Source organism: Panthera onca, chromosome A1 (assembly GCF_046562875.1).
Source record: "Panthera onca isolate mPanOnc1 chromosome A1, mPanOnc1 haplotype 2, whole genome shotgun sequence".
Lineage (NCBI taxonomy): Eukaryota > Metazoa > Chordata > Mammalia > Carnivora > Felidae > Panthera > Panthera onca.
This window is the reverse complement of record NC_138339.1, coordinates 117891830-117915366: the sequence shown is the minus strand read 5'-3', so window position 1 is coordinate 117915366 and position 23537 is coordinate 117891830. Positions and strand designations below refer to the sequence as shown.

Here is a 23537-nt window from a genome sequence, read left to right as displayed (position 1 = left end):
ATGATAGAAACACCAGGCCTTGAGGTCAAAAGAGCCTAAGTCAGTCTTGGGGCTGCCACACGCTGGCTGTGTGACCTTGCGCGATAACACTGAATGTCTCAGAACTTCTGTTTCTTCATCAGTACAATGGGGTGACACCACCGACTTCATAGGATTTTGAGATGATGTAAATGACAATACATGAAGAGTGCAGTAAAGCGGTAATGTGAGACAAATTTCTGTGGCCTGCCAGTACCACAATAAACGTTAATTTCCTTCCTTTCTTCAAATTCTCTCCTTCTGTCTGCACCTACCCGCCCCACCGACCTTTTTTCAGCAGGAAGTCCGTAGTTCCTATAAGTGTGAATGTAGAACTGAGAATGCCAGGGGAGGTTGAAGAGTAAGAAGACGTTAAGAATGGATTGACAGTTCGCTCCCACAAAGATGAAGGTGGCCAGGCAACTAGAACTATCTCAGGGTTTCAACGTACATACATCTTCAAAAAGATGTAAGCACTCTGTGCAATTTCAGTTTTAATATACTTGCTTACTAATCATTAAAATATGTAGCCACTTGCACTGGAGTATCTTCCAGAAAAGAAAGAAAAAAGGCAGCTTAGCCATTTACAAAGCCTACATCAAAACTCCATTGCTCCCGTTTTAGTCAGAATAAGATGTAACTCAGACCAGGGCATCAAACTTGGATGCTGGGGAGCTTGATAACAAAGTAGCTACTCGAATCACACTCCAAGAGATTCTGGTCAAATAGATCAGGGATGTGGTCCAGGAGTCTGATACAGGTGAACCACAAACTTCATTTTGAAAAACACTGGCTTGGGCTCTTCGGGACAGATAAACTCGACCTCAGATCCTGAACCCACCACTTCCTACCTTCACGAACTTGGGCAACTTTGTAACTTCTGATACATGGGAGTCTAATCACAGGTTGGCATGAGATTAAATAAGATATATTGAGATATATTGTGGAGTACTGAGCACAACGCCTGGCCCGTAGGAAGGAGCACTCAATAAATGTTAATTATTGACACTATCATGATTATGCAAAGTCAAAGAAAAGGGCTTCGGTTCTTTATTTTCTTAATTTTTTTCATTCTTCCTCCCTTTTCTTTTACAAATCCATACTAACAGTGCATTAAGCAAGACGGAAGTTTATTTAGCTTCCAGATGAAAGTCTGGAAGTCAAAGTAGTTCAAGACTTGTGTGACAGCTCTGCAACCCAGACTACTTCCTTCCCTCTTTCAGTGTGACCCTCATCCTCACTGTTCAAGATGGCAGCTGGAACTCCAGCAGTCATGTCTGCATTCCACATGGCAAAGTGGAGGAAAGGAAAGAGAAAATCGATCTCTCTCAGTAACGACACTTCCTAAAATTCACTTTTACCCCATTGGCGAAAACTTAGCTGTCCGGAGAGGCTGGCAAATGTGATCGGCGTTCCAGGTGGCCATGTACCCCCCAAAATGTGATTTATTTTACAATGGAAAATTGGGAGAAAAAATATGGAGGGACAACTGTTGTTCCCTGCTATACCCAGCCCGGGGAGTCTAACAGATTCAAATCATTCTTCAGAAATCCTCTGCTCTCATTCTGCTTCCATCTGCTTATTTCTCAGATAAGAAACTTCTCCAAAGAGGTAGTTGCATAATCTGTGGATCCTACTCAGCTTGGCTTATTTTCTTCCTAAATTGCTCTCATACCTTTTACTTTTCATTCCCCAGTTTCATTCATTTTATTTCTTTTTTTTTTTTTTCTTTTTTTTTTTTTTTTAATTTTTTTTTCAACGTTTTTTATTTATTTTTGGACAGAGAGAGACAGAGCATGAACGGGGGAGGGGCAGAGAGAGAGGGAGACACAGAATCGGAAACAGGCTCCAGGCTCCGAGCCATCAGCCCAGAGCCTGACGCGGGGCTCGAACTCACGGACCGCGAGATCGTGACCTGGCTGAAGTCGGACGCTTAACCGACTGCGCCACCCAGGCGCCCCTCATTCATTTTATTTCTACTATCCAATTTTTTTCAATTTTCTTTTTTACATAATCTCCATACCCAACATGGGGCTCAAACTCACAACCCAGAGATCAAGAGCCAAATGGTCTATTGTCTAAGCTAGCCAGGCACCCCTCTACTGTTCAATTTTAATAGACAATACAATTATTTCATTGTAGACTAGTTAGAAAGCATGGCTAAGCACTTAGAAAAACAATTTTTTAACTTTCAAAAATATCACTGCTTAGAAATAATCACTCTTAAAATGCTGGTCTGGCCATCCAGCATTTTCTCAAGGTAAAAATATATGTATGTGTTTACAAGGAAAGCCTAGTTTTCATTTATAATGAAAACATAACTGTTTTTAACCTCTTCTATTAAATTTAGTATATATCAGGAGTAATTCTCATATAGATTCTCTCATCAATTTTAATGACTGCAGGGTTTTCCACTGTGTGGGTGTATCATAATTTATTCAACCAGTTCCGTTTATAATCTCCATAACGCTGTGCTAAACCTCCTAGCCCACGCATCTTTGCTCACATGTCCCCAAGTTTCCCGAGGATGAGCTGTGTTCCTGTGGTTTTCTTTTTCCCTAGGCTCCCTTTACTGTATCCAGGGACCAGCAGAAAAGCACTTCTCTATCATCCCGTCAGCAAGGGACTATTCAGATCTTGTCTCTACCCCTAAACTGCTTGAAATTCCTTTTCAAGTAACATTGCGGTCTCGGAAGTTTCCTGGAGAACTGGAACACTGCCTGCTTACACCCCCTTATGAGTAGCAAGACCACCCCCCGAGAAAGGGGACTACATCACCCCACTGCTGAGGAAAGCACAAAGTAAAATACAATGCAGGTGACCCTGAAGGGCTATTAAACATGTTATTAGAACCTTTAGTTTGCCAAACTGACTCCAAGCCAGATGAGAGTGAGGTGTTTCTCTGTGTAGAAACCAGTTTCAATTAGAAAAAAATGCACTTCACTAAAATAATTATTTGGATAGACAAGTAAGTTGACAGTTCTTTAGCTGATTTTTTTTAAAGTGCTGACTGATCTCTGACTAAATGTTTCTTTGTCTCAATGCTCCCTAATGATGCAAGCCCTCACAAGGTTTACACTTTCTAGACAAGGCTGAGGACAAATCATGCTGCAATCACTCTCATATAGCACTTTGTCTCTCTCTCTTTTTTAAAGCTTGGTTTTAGTAATTTCCACACCCAACATAGGGCTCAGACTCACAACCCTGAGATCAAGAATCTCATGTTTCTGGGGCACTTGGGTAGCTCAGTAGGTTAAGCGTCTGACTTTGGCTCAGGTCATGATCTCACGGCTCGTGGGTTCGAGCCCCCCAAAGGGCTCTGTGCTGACAGCTCGGAGCCTGCAGCCTGCTTGGGATTCTGTGTCTCCCTCTCTCTCTGCCCCTCCCCTGCTCACACTCTATCTCTCTCTCTTTCAAAAATAAATATGTAAAAAAAAAAAAAAATCTCATGCTTCTCCAAATGAGGCAGCCAGATGCCCTTCATACAGCACTTTGTATTTTCAGGGACTTCTCACCTCTGTTGTCTCCCCGTCAACACTGAGGAGTAGGTAGAACTGATATTATTAACCTTTCCCTACAGACGATGATTATAAAAGATGCCATTTAGGGACGCCTAGGTGGCTCAGTCAGTTGAGAGTCTGACTTGAGCTCAGGTCATGATCTCATGGTTCTTGAGTTTGAGCCCCGCATCGAGCTCTGTGCTGACAGATCAGAGCCTGGAGCCTGCTTCGGGTTCTATGTCTCCCTCTCTCTGCCCCCCCCCCCCACTCACGCTCTGTCTCTCTCTGCCTCTCAAAAATAAAGAAATGTAATTAAAAAAATTTATAAGAGATGCCATTTATGGAGTATGCACTATGTATCAAGCAATATGCTAAATACATTGTGAATATTATGTAGTCCCCACAACTGCCCTGATAAAGCACATATTCTATTATCCCATTTTATAAATGGATAGATTTATGAATGATTAAATGACTTGATCATGGTCACATGACAGGAAAGAGGTCAAGCCAGAATTCAAAATCAATATTCAGGCCCCAGAAAGAGTCAATGACTCACTCAAGTTCACAGAGTTGTGGCCAAAATCCTGTTCCCTGCAGAGTGATTAAGAACAGGGCCTCTAAAGTCAGATAGTCTGCGTTCAGACCCACTATCTGCCTTTTCCCAGCTGTGTCCCCTTAGGCAAGGTACTAACCCACTCTGTGCCTCAGGTGCCCTACTTAGATATGGACTAATAAGAATGTCTATCTCAAAGGTTAAAGAAGATGATCTACATCCAGCACTTAGCACATAGGGAGTGCTCAGTAATCAGTTAATAATGCTATACATACTTCTGTCCCTCCAGTCTGTAAGCTAAGTACATATTTCACTGGTCTGTGCCACTGCAGGTGCCAAGAGCAAAGGCCTTATGCAACTACCGAGGACAGAATCCTGGTGACCTGAGGTTTAATAAGGGAGATGTCATCCTTCTGCGGAGACAGCTGGATGAGAACTGGTACCAGGGGGAGATCAATGGAATCAGTGGGATCTTCCCAGCCAGCTCCGTGGAAGTCATCAAGCAGCTGCCCCAGCCACCCCCGCTCTGCCGGGCCCTCTACAATTTTGACCTACGAGACAAAGACAAGAGTGAGAGCCAGGACTGCCTGAGCTTCCTCAAGGTACAATTCTAGGCAGCCGTGGAGGTCACCAGCAACCACACAGATACTGTGCCACAACCTGGAGTTTTTAACACTTGCTAATTTTTAAAACATATATATTTTACACAGAAATGTTTATATATGAGTGTGTGTGTGTGTGTGCATATGTATGTAAAGTATGTGTGTGTATAATTCAAAACTGAATGGAAGTTGCCAGAGAAATCTACTAAAGAGTTTGATGCAAATCCTTAAACCTTTTCTATTGCAATTACAAAAATAGGTATTCACACATTCATTCATTCATTCATTCATTCATTCTAGTCACTCTTGAACACCTCTTTGCAGGCCCTGGAGATGCAGCCTGAACAAGTCCCAGTCTCTGCCCATAGGCAGAGTAGTGGGACAGACAGATATGTGGACAACAGCTTACAAATACATTTTGACAGTGTGCTGTGCAAAACTACAAATCTTACCTCTTTACCCTTTTATCTAAGGACATTCTTGCTGACCAAGTTCTGAGCATCTAATTTTACTCTTTACAACATTCTATTTTATACTAAACATTGTATTCAAAACATTCCAAGCACATTCAATAACATAATTATACCTTTATATGTAACTAACCTCTTACAAGTTGTATTTTCCAAGCACATTAATTAAGATTTTTTTCTGCCTTTTTTTTTATCAGATAATTCTTCACATGTGCAAGTAACAACACTTCTACTAAAGTCTAGACTGCTTTAATTCTCTGTATTCGGTATTTATGATTCCTTAAACAGTCAAATTCTCTCACAGAAGCCAAAGTTGAGGTGATTTTCACTCTTCGCTGCTTACGAGAAGTACATCAATACTAGAAGTGTCACTGGTATAGTAGCTCAGGAAAGGTCTTTTCTTTTGCAAAACATTTTTATTCCACCACTACCAGAAATGAGATTTGCTGCAGATTGCCTCAGTCTCGATAACCTCACTGTACCCCATATTTTGAAATACTGATCATTGTTACCTTGGCACCTCAGAGTGAGTCCTCTTTTTTAAGTGTATTTATTTATTTTGTGAGAGAGAGGGAGACAGAGTGTGCGCACACACGCAGGAGACGGACAGAGAGAGACAATCCCAGTCAGCGTGCCAGCCCAGTGAGGGGCTTGATTCCACGACCCATGAGATCAAGACCTGAGCCGAAATCAAGAGTCCGACACTCAACACTGAGCCCCCTCAGCATGAGCCCCTTAAAGAAGGCCATTCTGTAGCCCAAGCTGCAAAGTCTGTGTTTCAATCACACTTAGAGGAAGGGGAGTTCAATCCCACAGACATTTATTGAGTATTTACTTTGGGCCAGGCATTAAACGCCGAGCCCTGGGGACACTGCCGGAAGAAGGCAGAGGCAGGAAGCGTCATCTTCCTTTTTTGCCCCTTTGTGGGACTTTGCAAACTGGGACACTTACTCCACCTGCTTGTTCATTCATTGAGCTCATCCATGTGCCAAGCTGCCTGCTGGATTAAAGTGATGAATCATTGTTCCTACCTTCAGAGAGCTGACAGACTAGTGGAAAGAACAGACATGGGAATGGAAAATTATGATAAAGGAACCAGAAGAGAAGATTTGATCCATTCTGGAAGCTATGAAAGGCTTAGGCTACACTGGGAAATTTCATGGTCTTCCTAAACTCAGCGTGTCTAAATTAAACCAAAAATCTTCCCTCCCAAAGCTGCTCTTTTCCTAGTGTTTTTCTATCTCAGTAAATTATACAATTTACTCACACAGTGACTTATTCATGCATGCACACATTCATTTAGAAATTTATTGAATGACTACTAAATGGGAACCACTGTATTGGGTGCTAGGGACACAGAAAGGAACAGAACAGACACAGGCCCTGAACACATGGAGTTTATAGTCTGAGGGGGTAGACAGGCATTAAAGAAATCATAACCTATAAATGGATAATTGTAAATTGTGATAGGGGCAGAGAAAGGTAAGAAAAGGTATAATACAGTAATGAACTTAGATTCTGATTCATCTAAATTGCTGAGGGGCATGGATCAGAAGGCCAGAGCAATCAGTGGATGGATATTCAGATTTGGATTGATGAACATGTATGGATATGGAAAGGTGTTCCTGATATGGTATACAGAGTAAAGTGTGTATTACATGACTCCTTTTGTATGAAATATAAGGAAAGGCAGAATGAGTGTATATGCTAGGAGTCAGAATAGTGCTTACTTCTTGCTAGGCAATAGGAAAGGGCACAAAGGAGCCTTGTGGGTGCTGGAAATGTTCTATATCTCTTGATCTGGATGGGGGTTTCGTGGGTATAGTTAGTGTTAACATTCATCAAGCTTTACCTCTAAACTTTATGAACTTTATTGTATATATGTATGTATGTTTTCATCAAAGTTTTTAAAAATCAATGTATATATATATGTACACTTGGGTATGTTTTATCCTCAGAGAGAAGACTCCGGCTGGGAAATGTGCTAATCAGGATGTTAACAATGAGTGTATATATACTGTGGTAGAATTCTTTGTTTCGCATACTATATTTTCAAATGTTTCTACAAATCTTCATATAACCTTTTTTAAATGTTTATTTATTTATCTCGGAGAGGGGAGGGACAGAGAGAGAAGGAGAGAGAGAATCCCAAGCAGCATCTGTGCTATCAGCACAGAGCCCAATGCAGGGCTCGATCCCGCAAACCGTGAGGTTGTGACCTGAGTCAAAATCAAGAGTTGGATGCTTAACCAACTGAACCACCCAGGTACCCCATAACCTTTTATAATAGGAAAATTTTGAATAAAAAGCCACCTCACATTTTATACATTAAAAATTGAATAGGTTCTGAAAATTCTTCAAAATTAGAATGAAATTTGTTCTTGATTTTGCTAAGCTAAAGATCTGTCTCCCTGTGGCTCCCATATTGATTTCTCCATCTGATTAATATAAATGAAAGCTCAGAATCTGCTGGTGATTGAAAATTAGAAACATTTCCAAATTTTCTATTGGATTCCACTGGTCCTCCAAATTATTTCTACTCCTCCTGTGGTCTTGGTGGCCCAATACTTATGCCCTTTATGGAAGAAGATTTTACAAATAAATTATGAAAGAGTTACGTTTCTTGTACCTTACACCATCTGGGATTCCAAACTGCTCTCCACTAAAAGCTTTCACCACCTGAAAACTGAGAGCAAATGCTGACCATGAGACTTTCTCTCTTTCAGGACGATATCATCACCGTGATCAGCCGAGTGGATGAGAACTGGGCAGAAGGCAAGTTAGGAGATAAAGTCGGCATCTTCCCAATCTTGTTTGTAGAGGTACGTGAGTATCAAGTCTACATCTGATTCACGCCCACTCAGAAGTATATATGTGCCACCGGGATGCCTGAGAGAAATTCCTTTTTGATATGAGGTTTATTTCAGAAGTAACTAAAGTCTCCAAGGAAAAGATTCCAGAAGATAACATTCAGTTCTGGCAAGTGTGTGGTGAAATGGACCTTTTTATTCTGATGGGAGTGTAAATAGTGCAGTGTCTCATACCCAAACTCAAAGAAACCCATGTCAATAACACTAAAAACCTACATCTCCTCTGATTCAGCAGTTGCATCAATCTGACAGTTTATTGTAAAGAAATATTCAAACAAGTACACAAAGATATATGTGTTCACCATGGCGTTGTGTGTAATGGTGAAAAGCCAGAAGTAATCTAAACATCCGACAATAAGGATTTCGTTGTTTTAAATTACGGTGAGGAAAAAATATATATACCCATTAAACATAATGTTAAAGAAAATTCAGTATTTTTGAGTATTTGGTATATTATGAAAAGACGTTTATAATGTGTTATTAAGTAAAGTTTAATGGGCATAGAGTTTCAGATTTAGAAAGTGAAGAAGTCCTAGAGATCTGTTTCACAACAATATGAACATACTCAACACTACTGAATTGTACACTTTACAATGGCTGTTATGGTAAATTTTCTGTTACATGTTTTTTGCCACAATTAACAAATGGAGCTATATTAAACTAGCTTCATAAATACGTGTGTATATAAATGGACAGGGGGTGGAACGATATGTACAAAACTGTTAACAGTGGTGATCACCAGATAGTGAGATTCTAGATAATTTTCATTTTCTTCTGCTGCCCTGTATTTTGTAAATCTTCTGAAATAAGCATATATTACTTCTGGAGGTTTTTTAAGCTCCCTTAAAAAAGAAGAGCACATACTAGACCCTATCTGCCTATTTCTCAAGTATAATACTATAACCTGGAGTTCCCAACCTCTCTAGCCTTGAGCCTCACCCTAGCTTGAGGCAGGTCATTACAAATTTAAGAGAGGCTTCATTGTTTAACTGCATTAATTGGATGCTTACCAGGCATAAAGCATTAAAAGTGAGCACTGGGGAGCTATGAAAGAAGGAAAAGGCATGTTTTCCACCCTCTAGGAAGGCAGGGTGAAAATAGAATGGGGCAGAGTTGGAGAAAAAGGGCCAGTTCTTTCATTCATAAGAGCCAAAGCAGATTCTAAGCTTTCAAGGCTGTCTATAGCTCTTCTAACTTGATGCTGAAGGGATGAAAAATAGAAAGGAAGGATAGAGGAAGGGTCCACAGAGTCTGGTCGTCTTATCATCTCTAGTCAACAGTATCCTCATTACTAGTCCTTTTATCTTGCTGAGGCCCCTTTCAGGTACACACACCCAATTCTCTCTACCTGTTCAAATTTCACTCATTTTACAAGGCTCAACTAGAAACCTGCTTTCTCCATAAAATTTCTGACCACTAGTTGAACACTCAGTTGTCTCTTTCTTCTCCAAACACCTGAGGGGTGTATTGCTTATTCCTCACAGGCTAGCCTGACACAGAAAGGCTCTCTGTAAAAAAAAAAAAAAAAAAAAAAAAAAAAAAAAAAAAGCTTAAAAAGTGAATGAAGAGAAAAAAGGTAGAAAAAAGTGAATGAAGAGAAAAAAATTAGAAAACAAACCATTCAGGATAAAGAAATTGTGGTTTATATACACAATGGAGTACTATGTGGCAATGAGAAAGAATGAAATCTTTTATAGCAACGTGGATGGAACTGGAGGGTGTTATGCTAAGTGAAGTAAGCCATACAGAGAAAGACAGATACCATATGGTTTCACTCTTATGTGGATCCTGAGAAACTTAACAGGAACCCATGGGGGAGGGGAAGGAAAAAAAAAAAGAGGTTAGAGTGGGAGAGAGCCAAAGCATAAGAGACTCTTAAAAACTGAAAAACTGAGGGTTGATGGGGGGTGGGAGGGAGGGGAGGGTGGGTGATGGGTATTGAGGAGGGCACCTTTTGGGATGAGCACTGGGTGTTGTATGGAAACCAATTTGACAATAAATTTCATATATTAAAAAAAAAAAAAAGAAAAGAAAAGAAACCATTCAGTGTGACCCTGTCCTGTACACATATATTCAATCATTCAACTAATGTTTCACTGAGTACCTGCTAAGTCAGGTCCTATGCTAAGTTCTAAAGATACAAAGAGATAATGGGTTCCTACTTGCAGGGACTATAAACTCAGACATTAATCAAGTAATTTTTAAGTGTGATGAATGATGCAAAGAATCAAAGGGAGGGAAATAAATGGGGGGAGGAGGGAATGATGTACAACTGACCTGGGAAAGAGGTCAGTGAATACCTTGTATGCCAAGATCACCCAGATGGATAGGAGTTATGTAGGTAAGCACGGAGAGAAGAGTGTTTTAGGGAGTGGAGGTAACATATACCAAAGTCTGACAGGTTGAGGAAGTGTAGTGTATCCACAGGACCAAAAGAATACTAGAGCTGGAGCTTAGAAAGTAAGACAGTAACCTGACACGCCAGGGAAGTGAGTGGGAGACAGGTCACTGAGGGCTTTATAAATCATCCTGTATTCGTCAGGATGAACTAGGTTATGCTATGGTAATAAATAGCCCCAAACTGCCAGTGACTTAGCAAGGAAAAACTTACTTCTCACCCACATTACATGTTTGGCACGGAACAGTGAGAAGCTGTGCTCACATAGTCACTCTAGAAACCCACACTGAGGCTGGGCCACCTTGTAGTTGCCATCTGGAGCACATGGACTTCCCCAGTCTTCATAGCAGGGGAGGAGTAAGGAGGATTGAGTTGTGCATCAGCAAATGCCTCAGCTCAAAACTGACACTTGTCACTCCACTCATGGCCCGTGGGCCTGAACCAGTCCCCTAGCCCCTCCTGTCTTCAAGGCAGCTGAGAAGTACAGGGGAGCACGAGGAACATCTGATAAGTATGGTGGTCTGTGCCACATGGTAAGAAGTTTGGGCTTGATCCAGAAGTCAGTAGACACCACTGGAAGATTCTAAGGGACACAGTAACTCCATCAGACCTGGGTTTCTTTTTGTTGTTGTTGTATATTTATTTTTGAGAGAAAGACTGGGGGACGGGCAGAGAGAGAGGGAGACACAGAATCCGAAGCAGGCTCCAGGCTCTGAGCTGTCAGCACACAGCCCGACACGGGGCTCGAACTCACAGACCTCCAGACCATGACCTGAGCCAAAGTCAGATGCTTAACCCACTGAGCCACCCAGGTGCCCCCAGACTTGGATTTCTTAAAGTCTGCTCTTCCGGCTATAGTAAGAAGAATAATTTGAGGAGGAGAGAGGAAAAAGCAGGAAGACCAGTTAGGAGGCTGGCTCATGGCTCCGTTGGAAGATGACTGTGGCTTGGGCCAGGAAATTGGAAACAAGTAGACAGATTCAAACACCATTTAGGAGGTAGATCCACAGGGCTTGGAGGTTGACAAAAGTGAGGAACAGGGGAGAGGGAGTGGTCAAGAATGCATGCCCCACTTTCTGCTTTATGTGCCTAGGTTAGTGGTGGAGCCGCTACCAAAGAGGGACAATTACAGAGATGGGGAGACGGTGGTTAAATTTCCAAGGACAGACATCAGCTACAATCAATACCAAATTGGATACATAGGAGGTGCTTACATTTTTGCATTTTAGAGCTTGCGTGGTCCCCTGCATAATTTCAAGAAGCTTCTCCATAGCTCTGGGGGGAAAAAAGCACCATTGATTTTATTACCCATTTTTGGTACTCTTTTTTCGAAAACTTCTACATTTAATGATTATTCATTTGGACACTCTTCCCACCCCTTCACCTCTAAAATTAGTGATTACGAGAACCCTCAAGATTATCATCAAACTAGCCATTGCTTCGTTTGTTCTCCTAATTGCTAGGAGGGGAAAAAGATAATCAAGTGGTTGCTCTAATCTGGAAACCTGATTTTCAAAAATTACTTGAAATCTAAATTGAGCTTTTTAAAGCAGTACTTAAATTTTGACTCCAGTCATTTCATTAAGACTAGCACTTGCTAAGAACTCTTTAAACAAGTTTTGAATTATCAGTGCCATGCAAAGCAACTGAAAAAAAAGGAAGGCTTTCTGGTAAGAGTGGCATGGGTTGGTTTTTTTTTTCTTTTCTGCATAAACAGGATTTTTCTTGTTAATGCATCACTTGATTTATTGAATTACACCTGAATAAAAAGGTGGTAAAACAAATGCTGAGCTTATACCCATTCTTGTCAGGACTTCTCCAGTGAGGCCTGCCTGGGTTATGTGAACCTTGCTCAGCCCAATGAACCTCAAGGATATTGTTTCAAATGAGTGGGTACAAATTTAAGAGATGTGCAGTCTTTCCCCAACCGCGCTATTAATCACGTTGGCAGAACACAGGCAGACCAAGAGTCACACAAAGCCTTTTGTCAGTGTTGCTGATGAAAACACTGAAGGTGTTGCTCACCAGGGGAAAAAGAACAATTAGGAAGCAGGAGAAAAAAATTAATTGATTTCATTCTAGCTGTGAATGACCATAAAGAACTTTACTCATTCAACTCAAAGAGTATATGTTGCCCTCTTACTAAATCAACAATGGAGGGATAGGTGCTCTGGGTAATGTAGACATTGTCCCGAGCCCACACTGCCATCAGAGCTTGCCGACACAACTTCTGTAACTTCCTAGGTAGTCTCCCTACTTCTATGCTGGTACTTCTGAACAAAAAAAAAATAAAAACAAATACAGAAAAGTCTAAACTTTTATGTATTTGTTTTTATTTGCATATGGCAAAATTTACTCTTTTTGGGTCCACTTCTATACATTTTGGTAAATGCATCCAGTATACCCACATGACCATCAAGATATAGAATAGTTCCAGGGTGCCTGAGTGGTTCAGTCGGTTAAGCGTCCAACTTCAGCTCAGGTCATGGTCTCACACAGTTCATGAGTTGAGCCCCGAATTGGGCTGTCTGCTGTCAGTGCGGAACCTGCTTCGGATCCTCTCTGTCTCCCTGTCTCTCTCTGCACCCCACCTCTCTCAAAAATAAATAAACATTAAAAAAAAAGATCTAGAATAGTTCCAACATCCCCAAAAGGTGCAACAACATGCTGACTCTTTGTAGTCAGCCCCTTCCTGACTCCCAATAGCAGGCAATCACTGATCTGGTTTCTGCTCCTATAGTTTTCCTTTTCCTGAATGTCATAGCAATGGAATCCTGCAAAATGTAGCCTTGGAGTCTGGCGTCTTTCACTTATCACAAAGCATTGGAGATTCATCCATGTAGTTAGGTATATCAGCAGCTCTTCCCTTTTAATTGCTAAGCCGCATTCCACTGCATGGATGTGCCAGAGTCTGTTTGTCCGTGCACCAGGTGAAAGACAATGCGTTGTTTCTAGTTGTCGGCAGCTACGAGTGAAGCTGCCATAAACATTTGCATACCGATTTTTGAGCAGGCATAAGTTTTCCTGTCTCTTCAGTAATTACCTAGGAGTGAGATGGCTGGGTCAGATGCCAAGTGTGGGTTTAGCTTTGTAAGAAACTGCCAAAGCGGGGCGCCTGGGTGGCGTAGTTGGTTAAGCGTCCGACTTCAGCCAGGTCACGATCTCGCGGTCCGTGAGTTCGAGCCCCGCGTCAGGCTCTGGGCTGATGGCTCGGAGCCTGGAGCCTGTTTCCGACTCTGTGTCTCCCTCTCTCTCTGCCCCTCCCTCGTTCATGCTCTGTCTCTCTCTGTCCCAAAAATAAATAAAAAACGTTGAAAAAAAATTAAAAAAAAAAAAAAAAAAAAGAAACTGCCAAAGCAAAGCATGAGCTTTTAAAAGCAGAAATCAGATTGTGTCACTCCTCTACCTAATCCTGCCAAAGGCTTCCTTTACACTTAGAATAAACTTGAGCCTCCCAGGACCTTTGTGACCCTGCCCCTGCCTGTCTCTGTGGTCTCTTTACCACCTGCTCCTCACTCCATTCCAGCTTCTGTTTCTTGCTTTTTTCTCAGACTGTTTTTCCCCCTCCTTAGGATCTTTTTACTTGATTATAATCCCTCTGCCTGGCATGTTCTTACCCCCATCTTTACACAGCTAGTTCCTTCTTTTTTTTTTTTTTTTTTTTTTTCATTGGGTGAGGGGTGTTTATTTTTTTTTTTTATTTTATTTTATTTTATTTTTTAATATATGAAATTTACTGTCAAATTGGTTTCCATACAACACCCAGTGCTCATCCCAAAAGGTGCCCTCCTCAATACCCATCACCCACCCTGCCCTCCCTCCCACCCCCCATCAACCCTCAGTTTGTTCTCAGTTTTTAACAGTCTCTAATGCTTTGGCTCTCTCCCACTCTAACCTCTTTTTTTTTTTTTTTTTTTTTTTTTTCCTTCCCCTCCCCCATGGGTTTCTGTTATGTTTCTCAGGATCCACATAAGAGTGAAACCATATGGTATCTGTCTTTCTCTGTATGGCTTATTTCACTTAGCATCACACTCTCCAGTTCCATCCATGTTGCTACAAAAGGCCATATTTCATTTTTTCTCATTGCCACGTAGTATTCCATTGTGTATATAAACCACAATTTCTTTATCCATTCATCAGTTGATGGACATTTAGGCTCTTTCCATAATTTGGCTATTGTTGAGAGTGCCGCTATAAACATTGGGGTACAGGTGCCCCTATGCATCAGTACTCCTGTATCCCTTGGATAAATTCCTAGCAGTGCTATTGCTGGGTCATAGGGTAGGTCTATTTTTAATTTTCTGAGGAACCTCCACACTGCTTTCCAGAGCGGCTGCACCAATTTGCATTCCCACCAACAGTGCAAGAGGGTTCCTGTTTCTCCACATCCTCTCCAGCATCTATAGTCTCCTGATTTCTTCATTTTGGCCACTCTGACTGGCGTGAGGTGGTATCTGAGTGTGGTTTTGATTTGTATTTCCCTGATAAGGAGCGACGTTGAACATCTTTTCATGTGCCTGTTGGCCATCCGGATGTCTTCTTTAGAGAAGTGTCTATTCATGTTTTCTGCCCATTTCTTCACTGGGTTATTTGTTTTTCGGGTGTGGAGTTTGATGAGCTCTTTATAGATTTTGGATACTAGCCCTTTGTCCGATGTGTCATTTGCAAATATCTTTTCCCATTCCGTTGGTTGCCTTTTAGTTTTGTTGGTTGTTTCCTTTGCTGTGCAGAAGCTTTTTATCTTCATAAGGTCCCAGTAATTCACTTTTGCTTTTAATTCCCTTGCCTTTGGGGATGTGCCGAGTAAGAGATTGCTACGGCTGAGGTCAGAGAGGTCTTTTCCTGCTTTCTCCTCTAAGGTTTTGATGGTTTCCTGTCTCACATTCAGGTCCTTTATCCATTTTGAGTTTATTTTTGTGAATGGTGTGAGAAAGTGGTCTAGTTTCAACCTTCTGCACAGCTAGTTCCTTCTTGTCATCTGTGTCTCGGTTAAATGCCACCTTCTCAGGGGGACTTCCTTGACCCACCCCACCCCCCCATCTAAAGTAGGCGCCTCCCCCAACCCGTCTTTATCACGTCAAAGCACTTACTTCTGTCTGATATTTTCTTGTTTGGTTGTCTGTTTGCTGGCTGTGCCATTTATAAGTCACCCCTTCGGGCCACAGCCCTTTTATCTTTAAAGTGGGCATAATAGGGGCACCTGGGTGGCTCAGTCAGTTAAGCATCTGACTTCAGCCATGCTCATGATTTCATGGTCTGTGAGTTCAAGCTCTGCGTTGGGCTCTGTGCTGATAGCTCAGAGCCTGGAGCCTGACTCAGATTCTGTGTCTTCCTCTATCTCTGCCCCTCCCCAACTTGGGCTCTGTCTCTCTGTCTCTCTCTCTCAAAGATAAACATACATACATACATACATACATACATACATAAGATGGACATAATAGGGGCACCTGGGTGGCTCATTAAGTTAAGTGTCCAACTTCAGCTCAGATCATGATCTCACAGCTTGTAAATTCGAGCCCCCCATCAGCCTCTGAGTGGGCTCTGTACGGGCAGCTCGGAGCCTGGAGCCTGCTTCAGATTCTGTGTCTCCATTTCTCTCTCTGCCCCTCCCCCACTCACGCTCTGTCTCTCTCTCTCCTTCAAAAATAAATAAATATTTTTAAAAATTTTTTAAATAAATAAAATAAACTGGACATAGTAATGCCCCTTCCCCTACTCAATGATTCTTTTGCACAGTATTACAAGCTTTGTGAGGTAGAAATTGTATCTTCTTTAAAAACTTTCTATCTTGGGGGACGCCTGGGGTGGCTCAATCAGTTGAACATCTGACTTAGGCTCAGGTCATGATCTCATGGTTTGTGAGTTTAAGCCCACATGGGGCCGGCTGCTGTCAGCACACAGCCCACTTTGGATCCTCTGTCCCTTTCTCTCTGCCCCTCCCCTCCCCTTCTCTTTCCCTCTCTCTCAAAAATGAATAAACATTTAAAAATAAAATAAAATTTTCTATCTTGGCTATGTTAATCATCTGCATATTGTCATTAAAACCTTCTTAAATGGGAAAATTCCCTTTTATCTTTATAGTTGAATCTGTAAAGTGGAATGAGACACATGGCTTTGGAGGACAACTCTGTCCATGTATTCCAGCCTTCCAAAGGAATTGAACCCAAAATATAACACAGCTGGTGGCTGTGCTAGACCTAGCTGGTACTAGATTGTCAGAGCTGGTTTTTATATTTTCAGAAATTTTGCTAGCTAGTTGTTAAACCATTGGTAGGTATTTGCACCGTAGAAATTGGGAAACTCTACAAATCAGGGCTTGCACTTATGTTTTTTCTTCTCTTTTCTTTTCTTTCTCCATACACCAGCATATTAGAGACTAAGAGTCATGGAACAAGAGAGAAATGTGAGGAGTTAAAAGTGTTTAAAGAAAGTAGTAAAAGTAGCATAAAGATTCAAAGTCCCAAATACATTTACATTATGGTTCAAATGCTTATAAGATGAGAAAACTTGACCAAGTCCATCCATGTGTGATTCCACAAGCACTCACTGAGCATCCGCTGTGGGACAGGGCCGAGACGAACATGTATGAGCTCGCTGCCATCAGGTAGCTAACAGTCCAGTGGGGGAAGGAAAAGATTGCAGTGTGTTGTGTCAAGTGCCATGGTGGAAAAGTATAGAAGCTGCAGCCCACGCAGTGGCATTCAGGAGTGGCTGAAGGAGGAAAAGGGGAGGGTGTGCCTGGGAGAAATGGGTAAAGGAAGAGTGCTCCCGATCAGGAAAGAGTATCATGACTTATTTTTAACCCCTGGAGACCTCAGTGAGGAAGGAGAGCAATATCTACTTTGCAAGAGACTTGTCAAAATTTCTTGATGCAGCCAAGTAGCTGGGACATATCGATAAAAGGAGGAAGCTGACCAAAGAGTGATGGCTGAGGTGGCGGCATCCGAACTCGCTTCAGACTAGCCTGGGTAGGACTTAGCTGCTCACACCAGATCAGGAAGACTAACCTCTCATGGACCTTCTGTGTTTTCAGCCCAACCTCACTGCAAGACACCTCCTAGAGAAGAACAAAGGCCGTCAATCGGTCCGCACAAAGAACCTGTCTCTGGTACCCTCATCCTCCCGAGGCAAAGCAACCACCACGTCCACCCTCCGCAGGGGCCCTGGGTCCAGGAGGAAGGGGCCCGGGCAGTTCTCCATCACAACAGCTTTGAACACTCTCAACAGGATGGTCCATTCTCCCTCGGGGCGCCATATGGTGGAGATCAGCACCCCAGTGCTCATCAGCTCCAGCAACCCCTCTGTGATCACCCAGCACATGGAAAAAGGAGATGTTCCTCCCAGCTCTGTGGGGCAGGTAGGAAACAAACCCCTGGGATAAGGGCACTTTGGAGTCAGGCAGGTGATGTCATGTCATAAACAGTATTGGATATTTAGTACCTGCTGAGCATCCATAATGCACTAATAACAACTAATGTGTATATTATATGTCAGAGCTGTAGACACATGATTCCATGTCATCCTTGAACCAGCCTCTTGAGTTAGGTACTATTACTGTTCTCTCCATTTTATAGATAAGAAAACTGAGGCCAAGAGGAGTTAAACAACTTGCGAGATCTTCACAGACACTGTGCTTTCCCATGATGAAAGCCATGACATAGTTCCCGTCCCATAAAGAACTTCTCTCCCAGGAGACAATAGCACCCATTTCCTAGAGAGAGTTTTGGCATCATGATTAGAGATTCACTGTTCCATTCTATCCTCTGACAATGTCTTAGGCATCATGTGGAAAGGAAGGAAAAGAGGGAAAGAGAAATTGTGGGTTACTGGGTGTTTTCAGGACTGGCTACATAATTTGCAGGGCCCAGTGAAATGTGAAAATGCAGGCCCCTTGCTCAAAAATGACTAAGAATTTCAAGGGGCCCCTGGGTGGCTCAGTTGGTTGAGGGTCCGACTTCAGCTCAGGTCATGGTCTTTCTGTTCGAGAGTTCGAGCCCCACGTCAGGCTCTGTGCTAACAAACAGCTCGGAGCCTGGAGCCTGCTTCACATTCTGTATCTCTCTCTCTCTCTCCCCCTCCCCTGCTCATGCTCTGCCTCTCTCTGTCTCTCAAAAATAAATAAATGTTAAAAAAAATTTTTTAAAGAATTTTGATACATCAACAGCAGAGCATTAAACCGAGTGAAGAGCCCTTCTCAATACAGAGCCCCATGTGACTATACGTGTCACATGGACACACACACACACACACACACACACACACATAGCCAGCCCTGCGTGTTGTTATATGGAGTACCTAATAAGATAATACAGGAAAGTGCTCAGTGCCAGTGCTTGGCACATGCTAAGCCCCCAGTAAGCATTAGCTGTTAATACTATTATTATTCAGCCCAATCACTGAATTGCCAAATGAAGAGAGATACACCAAGGGGCGATTGTGGCAATCCAGAAACAGAAGTACTTCTAACAGCATGTGGCTATTTAGGTTGGAGGGTACTTTGAAAGATGAAGGACTGGAGGTATGAGGCAAAGTAATTAAGAACAACTGCATGTTGGGGATTCTGCTGAAAACACTCTTTGGAACCGGGCAGGTGGCAGCTTGAAAGGACAAACTTCAACTTGCACTGATGTATTTTTTTAAAGCTGTAAATCTTGTTTTTAAACATGAATCTCTACCTTGGGATTAAAGGACTTAATTGGACTCTAATCCCTTTTTAACAAGACAAGGAGGAGGAGAAAGTCAAGGGCTTCTCAAAGACCTGTATGCTGGTCGAAAATGAAAACAATCACCATCAACAACATTTTCTATCTCATACCACTGTCTGGATCTCCAAGAGGCTGATTCTTCACGTGCCTCAGCCCACCACCTGCACTACATGCCCACACACACACATGCACACACACGCACACACACATACACATTTTCCCCTCCACATACTCTCTCCTTACATAAAAAACTATAACGTTCCCTTCCTACACACACATTCCAAATGCTTTTTTACAAGTACATACACGCTTTGTGCTCAGAGTTCTCCCTCCACCACACACACGCGTGTGCACACACACACACACACACACACACTCTCTCTCTCTCTCTACAATGAGGGGCCTAGTGACTCACAATTAAGCCAAAGACTAACAGAATTTTTCTAAAGCCGTTTTTATATATAAAGAGAGATAGGTAGATATTTATAAAGTACAGCCCACACTCAGAAGATCTAAGCAACCTCACTCAGCTGTAAGTTGGTTTCCCAAGAGATTTAGCCAAGAGTCATTTTTCATGTGCCTTTTAAATTCTTTCCAGTCATTTACCTCATCCATAGAGAGGCTAGAGCAGAGTGGAGAATCCTAGCAGGATTTAAAGTAAATAGTATTTTTTTTAATTTAATTAAAAAATATAAAGTAAAATAGTGTTTCTTCCTAGTTTTCACAGAGGTGAGAATTCCAAAATTTGGCATTTGCATATCCTATTCCCAGGGAACCTTTGCACGGTATTGATAATAGCCTTTCTCAATTCAGATGGCCGTGGATTTTAAGTGTTTCTACATGTTTGCCCAAGTGTTGTCAAAAATGCTCTTAAAATACTTCATTTACAAGCTACATCTAAAGATGGGTAAAACATTGAGCAAATGACAAGTTCTTTTGCTTCCTTTTTCCTCTAACATCCTTGAGAGCTGAGGTTGGATCTAACTTTTCAGGTTTCCCCTCTATTCCCCATCCCAGCACCCTGCACAGTGTCTACTCTGTAATAGGCACTCAGTAAATCAGGAAATCAAGACTTTTGACTTAAACATCTGGGCAGATAGTGGTGATGTATACTCAGACAGGAAAGCCTGGAGGAGGAATAATTTCCTGTAGAGATCTCACAGGTCAGTGTAACTTTTTCAACCAATAAACATCTGTTGGGTGCTTACAGTGTGCTCGTAACCATAGTGACTACTGGGGATTCTACTACCAAAACAACAGGAACAATAGTCATCTTGAACACTTACTGAGACTAATATGATTGATGGATAGAGAAATAGAGAGATAGGATGATATACTCTGATAGCAAAGTCTTTATTTGCTAGTCTCCTAAGTCCTGCCCTCTATCCTGAAAGATGATAAGAGCCTTTGTAAGGGAGATATTATCACTACTTTAGGTAGTTACTAAAGTACTTTAGTACTTCACTACTTTAAGGTAATTAAGCCGCCCCCCCAAAAAAATAGTTTTTCCGTAGTTCACGTAATTAGTAAACAATCAGAGTCTGGATTAACCCTAGAATTGTGTGATGCTGGAACATACGCTCTTGTCACTACACTATGCCATCAACAGAGACCTCATCAAGCAACAGTGTTATGTCAGTGCAGTTCATATCGGGTGTCTGTAGCCTCTATTCTTTCAGACTTGTCACCTGACTCCCTTTAGACGCCGAGGCCCTCCAGCATTCTCTTCCCTGCCCACCCCCTTCTCCAGTAAAGAATTTGCCCGGGGCGCCTGGGTGGCTCAGTCGGTTAAGCGGCCGACTTCGGCTCAGGTCATGATCTCACAGTTTGTGAGTTCGAGCCCCGCGTCAGGCTCTGTGCTGGCAGCTCAGAGCCTGGAGCCTGCTTCAGATTCTGTGTCCCTCTCTCACTCTGCCCCTCCCCTGCTCAGGCTCTGTCTCTCTCTCTCTGTGTCAAAAATAAATAAACATTAAAAAAATTTAAAAAAAAAAAAAAAAAAAGAATTTGCCCTAAGTCTTTTACATCTAAACGTTTTTGTTTACTATCATTTTGTTCCTTTATGAACTACCAACTGTGTCCAGCCATTGTGTATGCTGATGAGGTACCAAGAGTAAACTCTCACCATCAAGGAACGCCCTCTGGCAGGGACACAAAAAAATAAATGATTGCCTATAGTGGAGTGAGGGCTTCCTAACATGGGTTGAGGACCTGCTGGCACCCGCACTGACTTAAGCAGTACAGAGACTCAGAATTTAACCACACAGAACTGTAGACTGAGAAAGTCATTTCCTTTCCAATTTTCCCCAAGCCCATTGATGATATCGAGAAGGTCCCAATTTGGTACTGACACTTGACAGTCTGCCTTGGTAAGGAAGAGAGAGCAAGGCCTGGGGCCCAGGGCTTCTGGCAAGTTCTTGCCCATCTCTGAACTGAACAACACTGTATGTTTTTATTATGTGGTCTGATGGTTATCTTCCATATAAGTGGTATCAGTTTTATGTTCACAGCGGTATATGAAAAGAGAAGCCAGAGTAAGGAATTTTGTTTTCCTGTTGTCTTTGTGTCTTCTCACCTGTGGGAAACCACCTGACACATTTGGCTAGAACATCAGGAAATGGCCTCAAAGATGAACTTTGCACTAAATACAACTGTACTCGTAAATAATTCAGGATTAGACCTGAAGAGGCTGAGTAGATTCCCTGGGAAATTGTGGTGAGAAGGTTAAGTAGGAGGATTGGAACTCATGTAGGTGGCCTCTGGGAGAGTCCTGAAGATGATCTCTCGAGGTCTACACTGAGAAGGGACGCCTTAGAAGGAGTAAGTCAAGTGCATGGGGCACGCATTAGAAAGATGTCCTTGAGCAGTTGAAGTCACAACTGCCAGGCCCACCCTAGAGATTCTAAAATTCACTTGTTCACGATGTGGAGGCTGCCTGCCCACTGTCTCCCACACTCACAGAACAATGAGGCATTCTTGTTTTCTCTAATGCTGGGCTTCCTAAGAGGTTCTGCTCCCTCAGTATACCCCCTATCTCCTACCCTCACCTGCCACCCCCCTACTAATCCCCTAAACCCCCACCTTCAGCCTGCCCCTCCTCTTGTATCACAGATGCAGGTTAGTGGAACTGCTAAACAACTAGAAAGCCTGTCATCATTCCAGAGTTTTGTCTTTCCCTCACCTCTTACATCAGTTAGTCAGCAAGCTCATTTTCCCACCTGAATTGTCATGGGTTCTGTCCATTCCATCCCAGTACCTTACTTTTGGTCCTCATCTCTTGCCGAGACTGTTGCTTCAGCCTCCTTCTTGGTCTCACAGAGCTCATGCTCAATCACTACACCTCACCCCACCCACCCCTTCACCCCCATGCATTCTTCCAGCCATGGCCTCTATCACAATGTCTTGAAAGCCCAAATCCATGAAGCTGCTTCTCTTGCCCAAACTGCCAGTGGTTCCCTATAGTCCACAGAAGAAGTGATACCTGCCGTTTATTGAATGGCCACTAAATGCCAGCATCTATACTGATAACTTACAGACATTATGACTAGCCTCACAACTGTTCGTAGTAGGCACTGGTATGCCCATTTTACCAAATAGGAAAACTCGGGGACAGAAAGATTAGGTAACTTGTCCAAAGTCTCAAAGTTAGAAACAGAGTCAGGATTTGAGGACAGACTAAAGTTTATTTATTTACTTTGAGAGACAGAGAAAGAGAGCATGAGCAGAGGAGGGGACAGAGAGAAATAATCCCAAGCAGGCTCTGTACTGTCAGCACAGAGTCCAATGAAGGGCTCGAACTCATACACTGTGAGATAATGACCTGATCCAGACACTCAACCGACCCAGGCGGCCTGATCTACTTGACATTTTTAAGCACAGTACATCTATTCTAGGCCACCTCTCTGCTTTTTGTCCTTGTACCCAGCATGGTGCCTGCATTATTATGAGCAATGAACAAAAGGCTGTTTCTCTTGGAATTTATTTTTGGTGCATTCACCTGTCACAATCATATCCACACCCCAAGCCCTATATGCATATCATTTCTGCAAGGAACCTTTTGCCAGTTCTCCCCTGCAAAATTAATATCTCCCCTTGTGTTCACAGCACATTGTTTTTACTCAAGTTATAACACATTCTTCTTTGTATTGTCAATACCCCACATATATCTTCTCACCAAGCTCACGAATATTGAATACTTCCTAAGGGAGGAGATGGTGTTTTATTCATTTATGTTACTGTTCACTTTCCAAAACCCCATCAAAGGTTTCTAATAACATGTTTTGCCTCAAGAATTAAAAACAAAGTCAGAGACCTCTGACTTTTTAAAATAATTACCACATTAAAAAATTTTTTTTTAAAAACAGAAGGTGCCTGGGTGGCTCAGTCGGTTGAGCATCTGACTTCGGCTCAGGTCATGATCT

General features: G+C 42.3%; 1 protein-coding gene across 5 annotated transcripts in view; it reads left to right on the top strand.

Annotated features, from left to right (window-relative positions):
* Positions 1-23537, top strand: part of SH3RF2 (SH3 domain containing ring finger 2) — a 129379-nt gene that overhangs the window by 48953 nt on the left and 56889 nt on the right. For all 5 annotated transcript variants that reach the window (XM_060635836.3, XM_060635837.2, XM_060635835.2 and 2 more), the window contains exons 3-5: positions 4407-4676; positions 7873-7968; positions 17448-17771. In XM_060635836.3, the coding sequence (XP_060491819.1) occupies positions 4407-4676; positions 7873-7968; positions 17448-17771 (690 nt within the window). The remainder of the gene's footprint in view (positions 1-4406; positions 4677-7872; positions 7969-17447; positions 17772-23537) is intronic.